This window comes from Cyprinodon tularosa, unplaced genomic scaffold, assembly GCF_016077235.1.
Source record: "Cyprinodon tularosa strain WSP-4 unplaced genomic scaffold, ASM1607723v1 ctg42, whole genome shotgun sequence".
In the NCBI taxonomy this organism is placed as follows: domain Eukaryota; kingdom Metazoa; phylum Chordata; class Actinopteri; order Cyprinodontiformes; family Cyprinodontidae; genus Cyprinodon; species Cyprinodon tularosa.
Genome location: NW_024039141.1, coordinates 2,270,743 through 2,291,658, shown reverse-complemented (window position 1 = coordinate 2,291,658; position 20,916 = coordinate 2,270,743). Strand labels below are relative to the sequence as shown.

Below are 20,916 nucleotides of genomic sequence, written 5' to 3'. Positions count from 1 at the left end.
AACATGAATGTGGACCTGTTTCCGGTTTTGGATGTCCCCTCAAGGACACTATAGCTGCTCAGCATCGGTTGGCACCTGCTCTGCTCTCTCTCTAGGAACTCTGGGGGCGGTGCCCGCCGTAAGCTGGGGATTAGCCTCTCATTTTGGATTCGACTCTTTCCTCCAGAATCGGACTAAACTTTGAATCAGGTCAGTGACTTTTGTTCATAGTCGTGATCAGCCCGACATTCAGTCACTGACATGTTTTTCCTTTTTCTGCAGAGATCTGTCCCGCAGCTGACGAGCAGCCCCGTTACAAATAAACGCTTTGAACTTTCCCACTATCTTTCTCGCATTGAATTCTATGTCCAATATTCTGAGTTCATTTCAAGGATTGATGGTAACAGAGGTTTGAGGGGATTTCTCCGTAGCTTTGCTGTTAGCCTGCCTCTGCAGCCCCTCTTACGGCGTCTTGCACAGCGCGGCCTGCTCCTTTTGTTGTTTACATTTGTCCATAGCACTCCACAGCTTTTTAATCGGTCAAGAGTTGCTGTATGTAAACGTCTAGAAACAATATTTTGTGACCGAAGGCTGTGATACGCACTCCAAGAGTAAAAGCCATTCCACATCAGGGCGAAGAGGCCGTTTGCCTTGTGGATCAACTCCTACTTTGTAGGGTTTTAATCAGCGTATTTAGTGTATTTGTCTGGAGCTGTGGCCAACCGCTGCTTTAAGGCGCAGCCATCTTCCATACACATGATACATTTCCTGACAAAAATCTCTGTCATGTACAAAAGTTCTATTATTTATTTGACCACATTCCCCTTTATATTTGGTGCAATTTGACACGTTGGTTAAATTATACCAAAGTGACTGCTGCACTTGGCACACAGCCAACTAAAGCCTTTTGCTTTATCTAAATTTTTGCTCAGTCAGTTGAAGAAAATCCTTAATCAATACCCTGAACAAAGTACCTGTTTGACATGTTTAGGTTTTCACATCAAAGTAAGAACAAAAAGCTGATTACATATCAGCTCTGTACTATTCAGGGTCACATGGGGCTAGAGCCAATACAGGCACATCAAGAACAGGTTGCAAACCCAAATAGCGTCAACAGAAGCCCCAGATTGTTGTTTACACTGAGAACACTTCAGGAAACGTAGGCAAGCAATGGGAGAATAGCCTGATTTTACAAAACTGGCCTGAAGCGTTGATTGTTATACAGTAGACTTTCTTACTTTGATAAAACACTGCAAATCTCTACAGTATACTATATACTCTTAACTATTAATTTGCTTTCTTAAATTAAGATATGAACTGCATTCATAATTCACAATATATAAGAAATTTTCCTAATTTTAATATGGTTTGAAAATAATTTTTACTTAAGTTATAACAGATTTCCACCTACAGTACAATTATTTGAAACATATTTTTTCCAGCAAAGCTGTCGAAAAAAAATATGTGCAACCCAATATTCAGCTGTTTAATTAAAAAAATAAAATATTTTTAATAGAATTTTTGGCCAATTTATTAACAAAATTCCATATGTTTATTGAGATTTCCAGTTATTTTGTTTGGCACAGCTATTGTTAGGTTCTTACGCAGTATTTTACTTGGACTAATTGTGTCAGTTTTGACTTATCACTGCAAAACCTCGACTTAGCTTTTAGAAATATTCTGTTTTAGCTTTGCAGCTGTGTTTGGCAACATGGTATTAAATTGCCTGTATGAAGCCTAGAATTAACTTCCAGACTGATCAATATTGGATTCAAAACCATCTCTGTTTATAAAGAAATTCATGTTTCATATTTTGACTGTTAAGTTCACAGGTACTGTTGATGCAAAAAATGCCAAATTTGGCCGCCCTTCAACACTCCAGTAGTTGTTTTGTGGTCTTTGGGCCAAACTGTTGTGTTCAGTGTCTTTCAATACATTTAGTTGTGCTTCCTGAGTAAAACTTTCTACTTTGGTCTCATATATCAAATGGAAATGATTCTTGAAGTTTTGTGGTTTATTCATAGGTGACTTGGCAAACCTCATTTATACATCTCAATATAGAGGAGTTTGGTTTTATTTCATAGAGGCTTTAGAAATTGATGAGAAAATAAACACATAAGCAAATTGTCACACATTTTCATTATCGTAACATTACAAAACTAGTTTGATTACTGGCCCAAAAAATATATTTTATCTAAGGTGAGCACATTTTATCTGACTCACCTGCTTTGTCAGTGAACAATGTGATTCCCCACCTTCAGCATACACATTACTTGGCAAATACCATTCAGTCAGTACACCTACACTTGCAGACACACATATTCTCGTTTGACTATAAGAAGTGAGGTTGGAAGTTCCTGCGCTGTTCGCCAGATGTGACGTCAAGTGCGTCCATGTTGAATGGGTTTAACCTAGCAAACAATTGAAGCCTTACTGTACATTCAGTGTGGATTGTCTCGATACTCAACGCAACCTGCATCCAGCTCAATTTAAATACCAATAGAAACTCGACATAACAGGAAAAAAAACCTTGTTAAGAATGAGCATGAGCTACGAGCATGAGCAGAAGAGTGCTACATTCCTATGCTTTGGCCACAGGTGGCAGTATCATTACAACATGATGTTATGCCTCTTTAAGCCCAAAAGCTAACCATTGGCAAAATAGCTGGTGACGACTGGCCAAAGTGTCCTCACTTTGAAGAAGTGCCCTTACTCAAAATTAAAAAAAAGTAAAACTGGTCCTCATTCTCATTCTAAAACAGGTGCACCCACACACTCAGCTTTCATAGAAGACTGAATACAAACATATTTCACACATCAGGAAATCCCTATCCACATCACTTCTCTATTGCAATGACTGCATACTGCTTCCAGATTACTAAAATTGATTTTTTTTTCTTTTTTTTGACTCAGCAAGACTCTTCTGCTCTTTCTATTCATTCACATGTGTGAGGTTTTGTAATGCAACAATGGGTTGCCCTGGAAATGTTGCATGTTATGGAGCTACTTTAGAAATTTGCTCTGCCAAAGCAAGCAGGAACCTGTTGTCAGTATCAGCTTGACTCTGTTTTTAAGAGACAGCTAAAAATCTAAACTTGACCTGATCATTTTTCATCACTTCTAATGTCTTTTAGTCACTTTGTTCAGGAAGGTTTGACATTTTTTGATTGTCTTACAAACAAATGTGTTTAAAAATGAGAATATAAATGAATGAATAGTTAGATATTTTTATGTAATCAAAATTGTAAAAATATTATATAGATTCACCTTACATTGATTTATTTATGTTAATTTCCAGTGTAGCTTAGCATCGTTCCCATTCATCTAAATGTACCAATGCCTGCTTTTATTATCATGGTATCATAGTGTATAATCGGCCTGCACCCTCCGCTTACCTATATTCCACAGAGAATTATGCATTGTTGTCAAGAGAATAATGAGACAGACACAACACTGGAGTCAATATGAAGGCTGCTCTTAAAGCAGCCTGGGCTTTTTGAGACAAAGTAAGCAGAGTAGAAGGCAGATTGATTGACAGCACAAGTGGGGATGGATGGATGGATGGACGGACGGACGGACGGACGGATAGACGGACGGAATATTTCAAGATATATCTCTCTGTGTGTAACTAATCCATTAGAAATTTTTACATTTATGCATTCTGTTGTAAAAATGAATTAGCCTTGTTTTATATTCTGATTTACTAAAGTGCATCTGTATGTGCCTTGTTGTATTGCAATAAAAGAGCAGTGGAATAGAGAAAAACTTACCTAAGGGTGTAAAGAAGTGTGAGCAGCTAAATGTGTATTTTTAGTTGATTCTTTTCTTGACATCCTTCCAGGAACTCCACTGCCCTCCATGTTCCTTTCAATCTCATCCTATCTCATTAAATTCAAATCTCCAGCCCCATGTGACCACAGAGATTGTTGCTAGAGGAGGTAAAAAATGAAATATTCAACATACAGCCTATGATATTTCATGCTCTTGCAGCCCTGACGCCTACATACCATCTTTTGGTTGTGAAGTTTTCATTATTTACAAAAACTTACTCAACGGATATATGAGCTGATAGACATTTGTGTATCTAGGGACCCCTCCCCATCATTTCCCTGTAACACTCAATAAGATATAGAGAGCTACTTGCACCATTTCTAATTAATTGGAAATGATCCAAAATACTTTTTTTTCCAATCATAGAGTGATTCCAATTTAATAGAACCACACTATGAGTCTTTCTCTGTGCAGCTTGTAAGAATTTCTCCATCTGATCACTTGGGCTGTCAAAAAATAAAAATCCAAATTAGGGTCTTGTCCAGATATGCAATTAGTTTGATATGTTTTTCTGCCTTAGTGAGGAAAACAGAATCAGATAAGGGAGGGAAGGAGTAGAGCTGCAATGACTGAGTGCATTTGAAACTTAAAGCAGATCGCGATTCCACAAAGGGATACAGAGTGACTTTATTTAATGAATAAGATTAGGTTTACTGCCAGCAACAACCTCATGTAGACAGTGAACAGGGCCGTTGATGTATTGCACCATTGCTGCCACCAAACAAACTGTCCTCTAAGATTGTCTGTAATGAACTCACCAAAGGTAATGTAGAAAGTGGTATGATATTAAATCCATCATGCGAATATGCAAAGCTTAAAGTATAGAGTAAAGGTTTGTGAAGAACTGGATAAATAACTAATATTTGTCAGGTCAGTTGCTGAGAAAAAATTTAAACTGCAATTAGAATGCAATGAAGTATTGCAGGGAGATGATACAGGGCTAAAAATGTGACAGAATGGGTATGGACTTCTAACAATGACAAGGCAAAGACCAAAAGTATCCAACCCTCCCTTTGTACAATGTCTGTGTTAGCTCAAGAGGTGTATTTCTTTCAGCCAATTTTCACAGACTGTAACATAAACATAAAAGCACTGCTGTTTGGATTGTTAGATTGCACATCAGTAGATTCTGAACAGTTGCAAATTACCTTAAACAAACTAAAGTCCAATTAGCAAGTGCCATTGCATGGTTCACTGATACTTTTGATTGCATAACACAAAAAATGGCGACTTGCAGTAGAAAAATAAACTATTCTAGAATGCACTGACAAAAACTAATGGAACAGGGTGAACACTATTATTCTTATGGCATTTATTGACAACAAACTTCTACATTTAAATAGGCTTTATATTTTCAAGAGCAATAAAACAACTGTAAGTTTATATAGTAAACTATAAATTACACTTACATTATTCATCTTTATTTTTATTGTCATTCAGTTTGAAACAAGCAAACGATGTATCATAACAGCACTGTGACAATTTGCATCAGCAGTCATTTTTCACAGATTTCTAAGGGAAAATAAACAGAAATTTCTGCTAAGTCATCACACACTTTCCCATAACACTCAAACAAATATGCATTATTAAGAATTTCTATCTACTGTTGTGAGTCTGCAACTTTCTAATGTCCATTAAGTTCTAAAGAAACTTACTGGCAATGCAACCCTGAAGTTTTCCTCAAAGGTTCATAGCAGTAGTCTTCAACCTAGGGACCATCCTTTGGCAAGTTCTGGATATTTGGTTGTTGTTGGTTGTTACCAAAGAAATATTTTGAATAAAAGGACCATCAACAGGTTTCTGCCAAATGCATTGGCATACCTTGGAAATAATGCATTCAATGGAAGCAGGAGAGTTGAAGGAGATAGGCTCCTACAGCCTTGTCAAGACTATTATAGATAACTTGAAAAACTCAGATCCTCTGTTTTATTTGGACCACTTGTTCACATGTACTTTAGTTTAGTGGGATAAAGGAAAAGAGAAATTTCATTATTCACCACAATCTGTTTGTGTTAGACTCTGATAATTAGCTTTGAGGATCATTAGGTTTTATCTACAAATCTGCAAATATGACTTATTCAGTTATTTATCATTTCCTTTTTTTTAGACAGGTAAAAAATATATTTACGTATATATATGCAATTGAGTTATACAATTATAAAAGATGAAATATTATATAGAACTTGTAACTTAAACTTGTGTACAGAACTAATAAATCATATGTTGTCTGAATATTTTGTCTTTTTCTTTGAGAATAACTTTGTATTAGCACTGTCATATAAAAAGCATCCTCACTCTGTGTATGAAATGTCCTGTCCATTTACTGCATATACATAGGTATTTATTGGGGACAGAGAGCTGCTTTAAGGAGTGCATAGTTCAATGTTTCTTCAGGGATTGAAATGACCCTTTCGCCTCCCTGACACATGACTGCATGAGTTACAGATTTCCTAGAGAAGGGTTAATTTACTTTACTACCTTAATTTGACCTCAGCGTTCCAACAGAATAGCTTGAAACCTGCCCTAACTGTTGCCAGGGCACTCTACACAGGCCTGTGCTTCTTTGCCAGGTGCCCCCCCCCCCCCCCCCCCCCCCACACACACACACACACACACAAACACACACACCCCAATCGTGTTGCATTGCTTCTAGTTTTTTGATTGAGGATTTAGTTTTTTTACCTACTGTTATTAGGTCTATCTCACTACTAATATTATTGCTTATGTGGTGGAAACACTGAGGAGTTGAGCCTGTTTTACATTAGTGACATTAAGCAACTTTTAGTCCTTTTGGTGAAGCCCAGTAATGGTAGCTTGACACACTAGGTCAGAAATGGGCATCAGGCTTTTTTGAGTAAGTTTAGTAACATACCCATATAGACTTGACATAGGGTAAAACCAAAACATGAATCTTACTAAATATACCATCCTGTATTCCATGTAAACTTCTATAAATTATACAATTTCCCAAACTGTATTTTAGATTTACATTATCAAACACTTAAAAAAATTAATTTTTTTTTTGCTTCAGAGCTATTTGGAATTCCATCTTTATTTTTTTACTTATTAGTTCTTTGCTCCTTTCAAAATGCTAGGAGCACATGCAATATGCTTTAGTGAAGTTAGCTTGTTATCTGCCCCATGCATTACTTGCTACTCTTATTATTCTCAAACATAGTTATGCCAATATAAAAAATCGGTGTAGCATTTGTTTCATTCATAAATAATAATATAGAAAAATTAGTTCTAGTTTTTACAAAACTGTTAGTTCTAGTTAAAAATAAACAAATAAAGAGTGTATTATTTACTTTATTAATTAAAACATTTTTTTTTCATTTTTGGCTTTTATAGCATCTTATGTTTACAAGCAGTATCACAAATACTCAAGCCTGCCAAATGCTGAGCCCTGAACCAGAGCGGGATTACTGGGTTAGCGAGATAACTACATGTATAACCCTGGCTCTCTGGTACCCTGAAGGTTGATTCTTAGTGAGGCTAGTCACCATGGCAACTTACTCTGAGCCTGCTCCGGGGTATAGTAGCTTTCAGGATTGATTTAAATCCTAGCAGCCAAACAGCCAAACAGGGTGGGACTGACAACAAGGTGCCCTTTTATTGAAGACTCGATTTAACTCAGAGGGGGGAAATAAATTAAACAAAACAAGGTCACAATAAACCAATTTGAAAACCAAAAAGCAGTTAAAAAAGAAAAATTGTTCTTAAGAAACTGAACATTTTTCAATTTCTTTTAACTTTTTTTTTATTTTTCCTCTTTTTGACACACCATCTTCTTACTTACTATACTGTATATGTTTTATCCTGTCTAATATCCTCATACACCACTGGCATTAACTTGTTCCTTGTGTAATTGTTATATGAAGCTAAATAAAATATATATATAAGAACATAAAAATCAGAGCCAAAATGTGAAAAATTCTTTGCATTGTGTATCTCTATGATGAGCTCGTTTCATGGTAGTGGCCTCTTTTGGCTGTATTGAATAACCAAAAAAAATTGGGTGCTCTGCAACACAATCTGCTCTTCAATCCCAAATCCTGAGCCCAAAAATCACTATCAAGTTAGTCCAATAATAAAGTAAGTATTTGGATGAATATATTCAATCAAATCTTAGTGTCCTTAAAAAAAGTTCAGCAAAATGTCCTTATCTTTGTTTTTCTTTCTCCTTTCAGAGAGGTATGCCGCAGACAGGACTGGTTAGCTCTGATTTAGAAATCTATAATATATATATATATATATTCAGCATTTGAAAATTTTTCTAAGATTCATAAGTAATTTTATATGTCTTTCTTGTAAAATTGCACTTAATAAGATTCTTAATATTGTTCATGATTATAAACAGTTGAAGACAGCCAGTATTAAAACATATTAATAGAATCCTTATTTTTTCAGTTTCTACTATAACAGTGACTGTTATAATTTCTAAACATATACGTCTGAGAAGCTTTCTAAGCTGATGTTGGTATTTTTTTACTGGAGCCCTATTGTGATTCTCTTGTCTTCTTCTACTTGCCACTAGAGCCTTATAAATATTTTGTTACCTTAGGGCCCAGAGGAAGTTTAAAAATTGTATTAAAATGCTCGCTATTCACACATATAATGTAGGAATATGTTGAATTAAAGAAAAAGTTGTTCGCTGTCATTCCATATTATTCTAAGATAAGAAAAAGAAACAAAAAGAAGCAAGAGTTTCTCATATTTCAATTGTTGGTTTCAAATAGAAAATGGAATGTAAATATGACACATTGAAAAAAATACACCAGACTTCTGTTAATTTGATACTGAAAGAGATGCAGCTGCTAAATACAAGACCCAAGATGACTCTGTCAAGGTATCATTGCCTGGAAATGAAAAGGTAAAGCAAATTGCTATGTCCGCCTGAAGAGACACTGATTGCTGCTATACCCAAGACTATTTAAAAGCATAGTCCCTTTCCCTTCCAGCTAATGAAGAATTTCACTTAGACACAAATAGGAGAAATCGTAAAGAAGGCAAACTGTCCAGCTCTCAGTCGTCCTCACTCCATGGGACACTCTCGATTTCTCTACGATCTCTTGTTAGACCAAAAATCAATCCCTTCATTGAGTAGCGGCCCATTTGTTCTTGGCTTTGACAGAGGCTTGGGTCAATAAAGGCAGTGCATTGCTACTCCCTCCCTCCAGAGCCTGTGCTTGGCAAAGCAATTCTTCAACGGGTGTGCATGATAGATGACACAGACATGTGAATGGAATCGCTGGAGCAACACAGAGCTACACTGGACAGCACTGAAATATTTTTGTTGCCTGCTCTTCAATCTTTGAAGATATGACTTTAATTTTTATTCAGCCCTTCATTTTAATCCCTGTTTTAAATTATATGACTTATTTTTTCTTCACTTTGGTTTATACAAGCTATTGTAACATTATTTTGTTGCTGAAAATCTTTATGTAAAATAAACTAACTTCCCTGGAAAGGTGCAATGTCAGTTGACATTCTGAAAACAACAATATTCCTCACCTAAAAGTGGATAAATTTAGAAAAAGTATTTATTAGTGAGGAACACTTTTTGTGTTTGTTTTTTTCACCTAGATTTTTTAGCTAAAGTAATTCCTAACCCTATACCTCCATCATAATGTTGTGGAAATGAGTATATTTTTTATGGCATAGGAAGATGCAGGTTGTATATACATTGTGATCTCCTGCATAGCTAGGCAGACAGACATTTTGAAATGTTGCAAAAAAGTGTTGCAACTATTATGCCATATGTAGTAAGGATATATTTACACCGACCACAAAATTAAGAGTTGAGTAGCATTGATCAACCAGTTAGCCTACGATTTTCATGATACTTTGCCACAAAGATATTAAAATTGCACTGAAGAAGGTTCATATGACACATGCCTTAAGGTCAAACTGACTTCAAATCAAACTACTTTCTGACTGATTAATTTATTTCTTGTTTGACCACTTTGGGCACCTATTGCAATTGCAATTATTGCAATTAATGCAATTATATCATTAAATGAAAGGCATTCAGTAAATATAGGAAAAACTAACCAAACAATATGATGATGTCATGGTTAAAGTAATAGCCTGCCCTAATTTGTTGCAAGATTGAATTTAACATCCTTTATTTCCATAGACATGCAATATAAAATATGTTAATGCATATCTTATACGCATACTACAGATATGTGATAATATACACATGATTCACTCATATTTTGGCATTAAAAGAGATTATTTTCTATTTATAGCAAGATACAAGGCAAGACATGTAAATACATAACAGATGCTTTAACATATTGCTTTCATTGGGGGAAAAAATGGTACAATTTATTTGCTTTATTCTGCATTCATAAATTAGAATGAGTCAATGAAGTCAATGAAATTAACTACTTTTCCTCAGGTAAAACTTTGAATCATTTGACTGTATGATCTGGTGAACTCTAAAGTGCCTTGAGTTGACGATTTGTGAATTGGTGCTATAGAAATAAACTGAAATTAATAAAATGTATTATGCTATAATATTTATATTTATTGAACTGAATATACTGTAGGCATATAATTTTGCAACCAATCCGTATAGGGATTGGCTGGGTTCTTTCTAAAAAGTGAGGATTATAGAAATAATTGTTTAAAAAACTTAGTCAACTAAGTCCTTTACCATTGATAGAATCTATTTTTCCTGGTAAACTGTCCAATGTGTGTTCATCAGGTATATAAGTCTAAATGATTAAGAAAAAACAAAACAGAAAACTCTGGGCTATTAAGATTCCACTGTGTAAAATCTATTTTCTGTAGCCTATCCAGCAAGGGTTTGAGAGAGGTCTTCTTAAGCCTTAAAGCATAGCAGAATATTTTAATCTAAGTCACCACCCCATTGACTGTACTTTGTAAAGATTTTAACATTTCTTAGCCTAAGGGGTCTTAAATCTCTTTTAGATTTAAGTTAGAAGAGTCAGAAGGTAAGAGTTTCCCCTAAGCAAAACTGGAATTCAGATTTTCTTTGAATGTGTAAATGACTGCTTAGTTCGGCTAAAAGGATCATGATTAACTAAATCTTTTAAATCATTTGTTTTTCCTGTGGAAAGTTTAGTAATTAACCTGCTTTGGTTTTATTTCCTCTCTGGCTGGCAGTAATGAATAGACTAATGAATGCCATTATCCTGACCCTATCATTATGTGACATAAATAAATGTATGGAATAAAGTCATTATGTTATTATTATCTGTGGTATGTCCTGGATTATACTCTCTTCTAGAACATAAGAATAATTATTCAGCACTGGAACAAATCTGTGCTGATTTAAATGTGTGCTGTTTTAAATTGCCCATTAGGAAACAGAACACAAGAGCTAAGCTTAGACAAATATAAAAAAAAAAACACAGAGTGGACTTTCCCACACTCCCCAAATGATGTACAGTTAGCTGTATAAACATTTCCACCACAGTCTGGTTACAGAGTGAGCAAGAGGTACAACACTTGAATAAGTACCCACGGAGGGACAGGCCCTCCTTCACATAAAGCTGAAACAGCGAGCGCGTCCATGTAACTTCCTCTTCTTTGTGTCATGAGGCTCATGGTCATGGCTGCTTCCTCTTTTGCTTCATATCATCACTGACAACGTTGTTTATGCTTTCCCAGCACATGTTGAGGAGAGAGTTGCTGTAATAAGGGCTCCAGCTTGCTCAAGGATTTTAAAAATGTCTTCAGTCATGGATGGAGAGGTGCTGTCATTGTCGTCTTTTTCATCGTTGCCAACCTCATCAGCAACGGCAGGAACTCGGCAAGATGCTTCGGCCAAGCACACCAGCAGTCTTCCTCACGGCCCTGGAGATCACATCTCTACTAAGGAACTATGGTCTGTGTACAACATTTATACTTTCCTACACGTAAAAAGACCAAAATATATTTACGTATTTAAACGTTGTAAAGGATGAGATGAAATTGCTTCTTAGGAGGAGGGTCTTTCTGTTATATTTGTAGTTTCAGTTCATTTCACCTTTGTGTTTTTGTCATTCCTGTGTATTCTCTTACTTGAAAAGCAACATACCATAAATGTATGTAATGTTTCTTTCTTTTCTATGATCTTGAATATTTACAGAGTACATGAAAAAACAGAGGTTTATATGTTCAAGCAGTTCAGAGTGAACCTTCACCTCAGTCAGAGGTGGGGATGATGGGGGACTTTGGAGTTTCCCATGATGTCACACAAATGTAGGCTTCAGGTCACCGTTTCACTAAACTCACTCAGTAATTATGTAGAATTAGCCAATGGAATAGAAATATCAAGCCAATAAACTTGAAATAATTTGAATTTAAGGCACTATATTTACGTATATGTATATTTTTATTTATGCATATTTATGAAAGGCTATATATTTATTTATATATATTATGAAAACTGATTAGACAAAGCTTATAACTACATAGAATTATTATTATATTTTTTTTTAAGATATCATGACACAATTGTCAAACACACACAAGCTCAGCTTCCTGTTAGGAGTTTCAGATGAAACTGTCTGACCCTCTTCTTCTGTATCACATTCTGCATCATGTGCAAACACACTGAATTTAAATGTGTGACATTTTGACCTCAGAAATTCAAAACCATTAGAAGTAACCCTCACACTCTGGTTACAAAGACATGCAGGGTGTACTTCTAAAAGTACAGTTGATGCAACTGTATTGAGCTGGCAGGGCAGAGTATTTGACCTAGAAAGTTAGAATTTTAGGTCATCGTTGTTATATTTTTCTTCCCTTTTTGGCATGTAAAGTTTTTCTTTATGCTAAACTATATGAACTTTTAAACTGGTGGTTTTAAGTGGATGATTTGGCTGTTATTGCCTGCAGAAATATTTTTCTAAAGCCTCTTTCTGCTTTGTTGAATGCAGCAGAGTGAAAGTGGATAGGCATTTATTACTCAAAAGGGATATTTTCTCTGGGTTTTCCTTTCAGAAAATGGAACAATAGAACTTCCACTGATAACGTTTTTTTTTTTTTTTTTTCACTCAAACCACTTGGTACTGATGAAAAAAGCATCATACGTAGTAGAAACTTTTATGTCTAAATAAAAAGGGAAGTGATTTGTTTGTAGTTTTTTTAAATTAGATCTTTAATATAATGTGTTAAGTGTTTTAGGAAGTAGAACAAACACAGCATTGTTTTAGTAGCAGATATATTCAACTTAAGAACTTTAAATGTGACAAGCATACGAATGACTGTATTCATGCTTCACTTTAGAGAACATATCAGCCCACTGGGCTGACATGAAGTAGAAACACGATAATAAGGAAATGGCAGCTGTAGTTCTTGTTTCTGTTCTTGCCATTTAAAGCTAAGCCTGAAAACAAACACAAAGCAGGAAATCTTTGTCCTTTTCTAAATCTGTGAAAATTTTAACAAAGAGATTATTATTTGTTAAAATAGTTTTACTTGGATTAAATGTACAACTTAAGTTCACTAGGGTTCCTATTGTTCTTAGTTTTGCCCAAATTAATCTTAGATCTGGAAATTTGGGAAAAACCCAAACACCGTCACCATTTTCTGGTTATTTGTGTTTTTTGAGGACACTTTATTTAAATGACTACAGCAGCTTAAAAAAAATCATTTCATGAACATTTGCAAAAAGTCAATCTCTGCCAATCTCAAATCGTGAAAATGACAAATGTCATGTTATGACAGCTAACGTGACATTAATAACGAGATTGTTCAGTGAGTAATAGGCTTTGAAAACTGTAAAGATGACTTTATTCTGGGGGGGGGTTTCCCACTAACCGGATTTACTTTGTATTTTGTTACTTCCATTTACTTTACCTAACAAGAAACCTCTGGGAAATATCTTATCTTCGGTCTTCCACAAACTGTAGCTTCACACAAGCTTCATAAATGGGTGAAAGCATGTATTTGTGGGAGATGTTTTCCTCTAAAGAGGGTGTGAGGGAACTGCAGATTTGGACACTTTAAAGGAATGCACCCTGTAAGATTACAGCGGACCACCTGTATGCTTGTGTAAAAGAGCAGTGAAGTGGTTTCATTCAGTGTTATGAGCTCCCCCATCAACAGATTTTCTCAGGGTGTGTATCTCCACTACTCACGCTGTTAGCATTGTTGTCAAACAGACCCCACCACAGAGATGACATGTCTGGTATCAGGTTAGATTAATAGATAAATAAAATTTTTCTTTTCTGTCTAAGTACTTCACCAGAAATAATTTTTTTATCCAGGGATCATCACTGGCAATCATTTCACAAATTATAAATATGCAAATACTTTGTGTCTGACTGTAAACACTCACTTTAATTTTCACATATGTAGAAATACATCACAATATGCACAAATGTGTGTGTCTGAGTGTCTTGAGTGCATAATTTGATTGTGTGTATGTGTGTGTGTTGCGTGGGTGTGCATAATAGATGCTATTTGATTCTCTGGAAGTGCACTCTATGTGAGTGGGTGTTCAAAAGTACCTGACATTCTTTTCTGCATTCGTGCCTTTGCTTAATAATAGAAATCCTCTCTTAATGTTCATCCTGGTGTTTTTTCTTCTTTTTTTTTTTTTTTACTCAAAACATATTATGATATTCTTGTTCTTTTTGCAGGACAGAAAATGAAAGTCCATTGGGTGACAGACTGCTGTCCACAGATGAGCAGGTCACTCTGATCACAGAGAGTTTCACAGTCACCTCCACTGACCAGGAGAAACTGTTGCTGCTTAACAAGAACACCGAGCTCCGCAGAGTGAACAAAGAGGTAAAACATCTCCCTAAAACCTGTGCAGAAGCTCTGCAGGTCAACATATTATTACGGCTGTTGGCGATTACATTTAGTTCTCACCGGAGGCTGGGGGAGGGACGTGGGCGTTATGTGAAAAGTGCTGCAGTGAATGTGGTAAATTATGCAACCTTTGCCTCTGGATTTTAATGATGTTCTCCTTTGAAATTTGAAATGTCACTCATATTCATTCCTGCTCTCCATGTAGAGACAGACTGAAAATGACAGCAGAGATTTTGAAATGAATGATGCTATTGATCACTGCAATGAAAGTCTTTGCTGTAATTTTGCTGATGATGTCGATGGTAATATCCCACAGCTGATGAAGCTTAACGAGGACTGGGACCAGGTATACCGGAGCGCCACACTGGGTCTGCAGAGCAGACTAGAGGCTCTGGAGCTGGAAAACAACGCTATTAAACAGCTTAATAGCCAACTGCTTCTCAAAGTTGAACAACAACAGGTAAACAAAGCAAATATTTAAGCACCCACATCACCACAGCTCACCTCTCTGGCCAGTGAGAGCAGCTGAAGAAGGGAGCACACCTGGGAATTTTCTAATGAACTGAGTAAATGTGGTTTACCGGTGTGATGTCTGTCGCTATCTTTTGAATTGCAGAGTGCGAAGGAGTATTATGAACAGGCTCTGATGACAGAGCTGAAGAAAAACCAGGAGTTGCAAGAGTATGTCAGGTTGCTGGAGAACAGGATTCACCACCCAGAAAAAGATATCTCCTCAGTTAACCAGGTTTTTATCTTATCTGTTTTTATTTGTTTATTTTCTGCTGCCTTGCAAAAGTATTCTTACCTTTTGAGCAGTTTCAAATCAAGTCATGTTACAAACATAAATTTAATCAGCATTCTGTTTGGGGTGGATAATGGACCAGCTCAAAGTGGTGCCTAATTATAAAACATACAATATTAATGGTTTCCCAGTAAGTCCCCTCTATATTGATAACTTGCAAAAATCACAACAACAACAAATTTACTTGTGATGTCCCTTATTTGATTAAAGTATTTAAGTTGTATGGACACACCTTGTCAGATGACAGGCAGTAAGAAAATCTTTTAACGTTAATTTAACACTATATCTATACATAATCATGAACACAGAATACATTGATTTGACAAGGAAAGTGGCAGCATTATGCTGTAAGTGACTTTTTTTTAATAAGGGACAAGGAAGGAAGTCTGAGTTAGAGGGACAGTGGATAGTAGCTACAGTAATATCATGATTTGATCTAAAATCCATTATGCATTTAGATCCAATCACACAAATGTGTTAGAGCCTTGTTAAAAGTTCCGACTTTAATTCAAATGCTGTTGCAAGGATTGAAAAATTAGTGAATAACCTTGTAAATGCATGTAGAGAAATAAAATCCTATTCAATTACATTGAGGTCTGTGGGTCTAACTTGACTACCAAATAAATAAATATAATATAAATAAATAAATATAATAATATAAATATAAAGATCCTATAATAATTTTTCTAATCTGTTTGTCTTTTTTTTTCCACTAAAGGCAACATTTAGCGCTGGATCATTTCCCACCAGCGGTCATATTTCCAGATACAGCCCCTCGTCCTCCTCTTTCCTAGCGTCTCCCATTTCAGAGGCAGTATACAAGGATAAAAATCCTGCCAGTGCCACACTGGGAACACGGGGAAGCTCAAAGCAGGAGGTTAAAGATTTGAAGGAGCAACTGGAAGCTCTAAGATGTCAGGTAAGTCATTCTCCTCAAAACAACTTGAAAAAGGAAGATCATAGCTGATGTTAAATCACTGTTGCTGGGCAAAGGTTTGCATAATGTTCAGATAGAGGCTTTAAAAAGATGGTGAACTGCACCGCCTGGTGGTGCTTCAGGGTGTAATCTACAGGTGCTGGTCATAAAATTAGAATATCATGAAAAAGTAGATTGATTTCAGTAATTCCATTTAAAAAGTGAAACTTGTATATTATATTCATACATTACATACAAACTCATATATTTCAGATGTTTATTTTGTTTAATTTTGATGATTACAAATGACAACAAATGAAAATCTCAAATTCATCATATCCGAAAATTAGAATATTACTGAAGACCAATAAAAACAAAGGATTTATAGAAATGTTGGCCAACTGAAAAGTATGAACATGAAAAGTATGAGCATGTACAGCACTCAGTATTTAGTTGGGCCTCCTTTGGCCTGTATTACTGCAGCAATGCGGCGTGGCATGGAGTCGATCAGTCTGTGGCACTGCTCAGGTGTTATGATAGCCCAGGTTGCTCTAATAGTGGCTTTTAGCTCTTCTGAATTGTTGGGTCTGGTGTATTGCATCTTCTTCTTCACAATACCCCATAGATTTTCTATGGGGTTAAGGTCAGGAGAGTTTGCTGGCCAATTAAGAACAGGGATACCATGGTCCTTCAATCAGGTACTGGTAGCTTTGGCACTGTGTGCAGGTGCCAAGTCCTGTTGGAAAATGAAATCTGCATCTCCAAAAAGTTGGTCAGCTGCAGGAAGCATGAAGTGCTCTAAAACTTCCTGGTATGTGGCTGCGTTGACCCTGGACCTCAGAAAACACAATGGACCAACACCAGCAGATGACATGGCACCCCAAACCATCACTGACTGTGGAAACTTTACACTGGACTTCAAGCAACGTGGATGAAGTGCCTCTCTTCTTTTCCTCCAGACTCTGGGATCTTGATTTCCAAAGGAAATGCAAAATTTACTTTCATCAGAGAACATGACTTTGGACCACTCACCAGCAGTCCAGTCCTGTTTCTCTTTAGACGCTTCTGACGCTGTCTGTGGTTCAAGAGTGGCTTGACACAAGGAATGCGACAGCAGAAACCCATGTCTTTCATACGTCTGTGTGTGGTGGTTCTTGAAGCACTCACTCCAGCTGCACTCCACTCTTTGTGAATCTCCCCCACATTTTTGAAGGGGTTTTGTTTCACAATCCTCTCCAGGGTGCGGTTATCTCTCTTGCTTGTACACTTTTTTCGACCACATCTTTTCCTTCCCTTCGCCTCTCTATTAATGTGCTTGGACACTGAGCTCTGTGAACAGCCAGCCTCTTTAGCGATGACCTTTTGTGTCTTGCCCTCCTTGTGCAAGGTGTCGATGGTCGTCTTTTGGACAACTGTCAAGTCAGCAGTCTTCCCCATGATTGTGTAGCCTATAGAACTAGACTGAAAGACCATTTAAAGGCTTTTGCAGGTGGTTTGAGTTAATTAGCTGATTAGAGTGTGGCACCAGGGGCCATCAATTTTGAACCTTTTCACAATATTCTAATTTTCTGATATGATGAATTTGAGATTTTCATTTGTTGTCATTTGTAATCATCAAAATTAAACAAAATAAACATCTGAAATATATGAGTTTGTATGTAATGTATGAATATAATATACAAGTTTCACTTTTTAAATGGAATTACTGAAATCAATCTACTTTTTCATGATATTCTAATTTTATGACCAGCACCTGTATGTCTCAATCTGGCTCACTCACATTTTCCTATTTTGTGTCTGTAGACTGAAATTTACGAGGCAGATTATCAGACAGAGCACAATGACCACAAGCACACTCTGCAGGAAAACCGGAGGTTAAGGAAGAAGAGGGAGGAGATGCGCCAACAGGTGGCACTTCTGCAGGAACAGGTAATTTTTCATTGCCTTAAATGAAATAATATCAACTGGGATAAGCTATGTGAATTTTGCTTTTACTGACACAAAGAAAATTTGTCTAAAACATGTTTGAGTTATCAGAAATAAGGAGTATTTTTTTCAACATCTATACTTTACCATATTATGCTATAGATTTTCTGAATAGTTTTAGACTAAATCCTTTATTTACTTTTGTGAAATTCCTTTAGCTCAAGATTTACGAGGATGACTTCAGGAGGGAGCGGTCTGACAAACAGATGCTGCAGCGACTGTTGTCACAGAAAACGTCACAAAACAAGGACGCTGTACTTGTCCACCGCTGCAATAATGGGCAGCAGCTGCTGGGGGGAGAACAGAGGGCACAAAGTGAGGAGAAAAGAAAGCAGCACCACCCACTCTGCCCCAAGCACTCCAGCAGAGACAATGAATCAAGCTGAAAGACCAACATATGATATAACTAGCGGCTTGTCAATGAAGACTGACTGATTGGTGTCCTAACCCATGGTTATTTTAAGCTAAATAGACAAGAAACCTTACTTGTATAAAAACATAAATCTGAGTTTGTACTGACATTCTTAGAGAAACATCACTTTTTTAAATTAATTTAACACATTTATCTATTTTCTTAAATATATATTTGTCATTTAAACATGCCTATTAACTCCCTCTAACTTTCTGATTAAGTCATCAGAATAATTCTACAAGAGAATATTCAAACAAAGGCTAAGTTTATTTGATTTTTTTTTACAGACTTTATGAGTAAAGATTTCTTTTTACCTTAATGGTGCAATGGGAAATCACTATACGTTGTAATGGCATTATAGACTAAATTCAGTCGTCATTCTGAATTAAATCTGTTTATTGTTGACTGTTTCTGAGAGATTTAATGCAGTTTTTTCCTGATTTCTAACAGAAGTCAATCTATTGTCCTAAACAAGGACTGCTTCCAAATTGTGCAAATCAGCTGAGAAACTTAGGCAACATCAACATGTGCCATGATGACTGCTGCCTGAAACGTGCCGGAAATAAGAAATGGGGTAGGAAAAAGATGCAGGAGACCTGCTATAGATGGTTTATTTACATGTACTATGTGTAACACATGCAAATATATGCATGTTGATATGTTTCAGATTTTATAAAGGGGAGCTTCAGCCGTTCTTTATATTTTTGTACATTTTGTTTTTTGTAAGCTTTTCTCTAGAAGGTTGTAGACCTAATTTCACTCATCTACACTTCATGTAAGTGTGTGTACATAACATACCGGTGTTCATACAGCTAAATGCTGTCTGGATTCAGCTCACAAGTCCATAATTACTTTACTACCCTGAAAAGAGTCCTTATTGTTTAATTGTTTGCAAAAGTTAAATGAATAGGAGCTAGGAATAGGAGTTACAATGTGAGGTATTCGGAAGTCGTCAGAAATTGACCTTTTTGAACTTTTATCTGAATATGGTTCCTGTAACAAAAGGAAATACTTGAGGGCATTGCAAACTTACAACATTGTTTTTATATATTTTTTTTATCTTATAACAACATATTTTAGTCCTTTTTTGAAAGAGTTTCTGTAATAGGTCTGCAAAAACAGCTGCAAGTGGTACAAACTTGATGAGTTGGAAAAAAAATATACTGTACATGTCATACAAGTCAGAATCTGGTGTGTAATTATTTACATTTATGTCCCCTAAATCAACACTTTGTAGAAGCTCCTTGTGTTACCATTACAACTGCAAGTGTTTGAGGTACGCATGAACAGATAGGTCCATGCATAGTTCGACAGTAACACAAGATTTGTTTTTTTCACCTGCTTACTGAAACATATTCTTATTATAGTTATGTAATAGGCAATAATTAATGTACAGATTTTCAGCTTAACTTTAACCCTTAATAGGGCACTCAGTGAAAGACTTTAAATATCTAAATTTCAAGCAAAGAGTGCACTGCAAATAACTGAAATCTAAGTAAATCCATTTTTCTTAAAATAAGTGCATTTTTTTCTTGAATTAAGCAGGTAAGCGACACACTTTGTCAATGGAACAAGAAAATTTACATTTAAAATAAGGAAAAGAGTGCAGTCTCCTATTTTAAGTGCATAATATCAAATATTCTAATTTTAAGGATAAAAGTGCTCCTTGTTTACCTACTCAAATTTATGGGTAAATACACTTATCTTAAGACATTTTCACAAATTTTCAGATCATTTTTGTAGTGTGTTACTGGAATCCAGGAAAAGTCCTTATTACCTTTGTAACATTCAAAAAATATGGATATTTTGATGGCAAAAATTAATATAAATGTAATAACAAGAAACACCAACTTGCCTAAATTAAGAAAAGTTTTAAGAAAAGTAACAAAAGTGCTTCTATAACAAATTCATGAAAAACACAGAGTGAAAGAAACATATATATATTATTTTTTTTTACAACATAAGCTTAGAGGCTTATTAACCTTTTAACTTTACTTTTTAACTTTTCAATTAGCTTTTTACCTTTTTTCTTGATTTGCTAACTTCATTTACAGATGGTAATATATCATTCAAGGGCTCATTTAATTGGTGAAATGCCCAAATAAGTTGTACAGCCATGTAGCAGGATTTTTGCTGAATGGCTGGATATAGATCTTTTGCTTCTAGACCTCACTGAGGGCCGAATAGGGTGGGTGGGTGGGGGGGTTCATG

The 20,916-nt window shown here is 35.9% G+C and overlaps 1 protein-coding gene across 1 annotated transcript in view; it reads left to right on the top strand.

Annotated features, from left to right (window-relative positions):
* The window catches only part of si:ch211-153b23.7, a 53,559-nt gene extending 34,106 nt beyond the window's left edge, over positions 1-19,453 (top strand). The window contains exons 3-8 of the mRNA XM_038299068.1: positions 14,415-14,565; positions 14,906-15,049; positions 15,206-15,334; positions 16,110-16,310; positions 18,111-18,236; positions 18,452-19,453. Coding sequence (XP_038154996.1) covers positions 14,415-14,565; positions 14,906-15,049; positions 15,206-15,334; positions 16,110-16,310; positions 18,111-18,236; positions 18,452-18,679 — 979 coding nt within the window. The 3' untranslated portion in view covers positions 18,680-19,453. The remainder of the gene's footprint in view (positions 1-14,414; positions 14,566-14,905; positions 15,050-15,205; positions 15,335-16,109; positions 16,311-18,110; positions 18,237-18,451) is intronic.
* Positions 19,454-20,916: the final 1,463 nt, after the last annotated feature.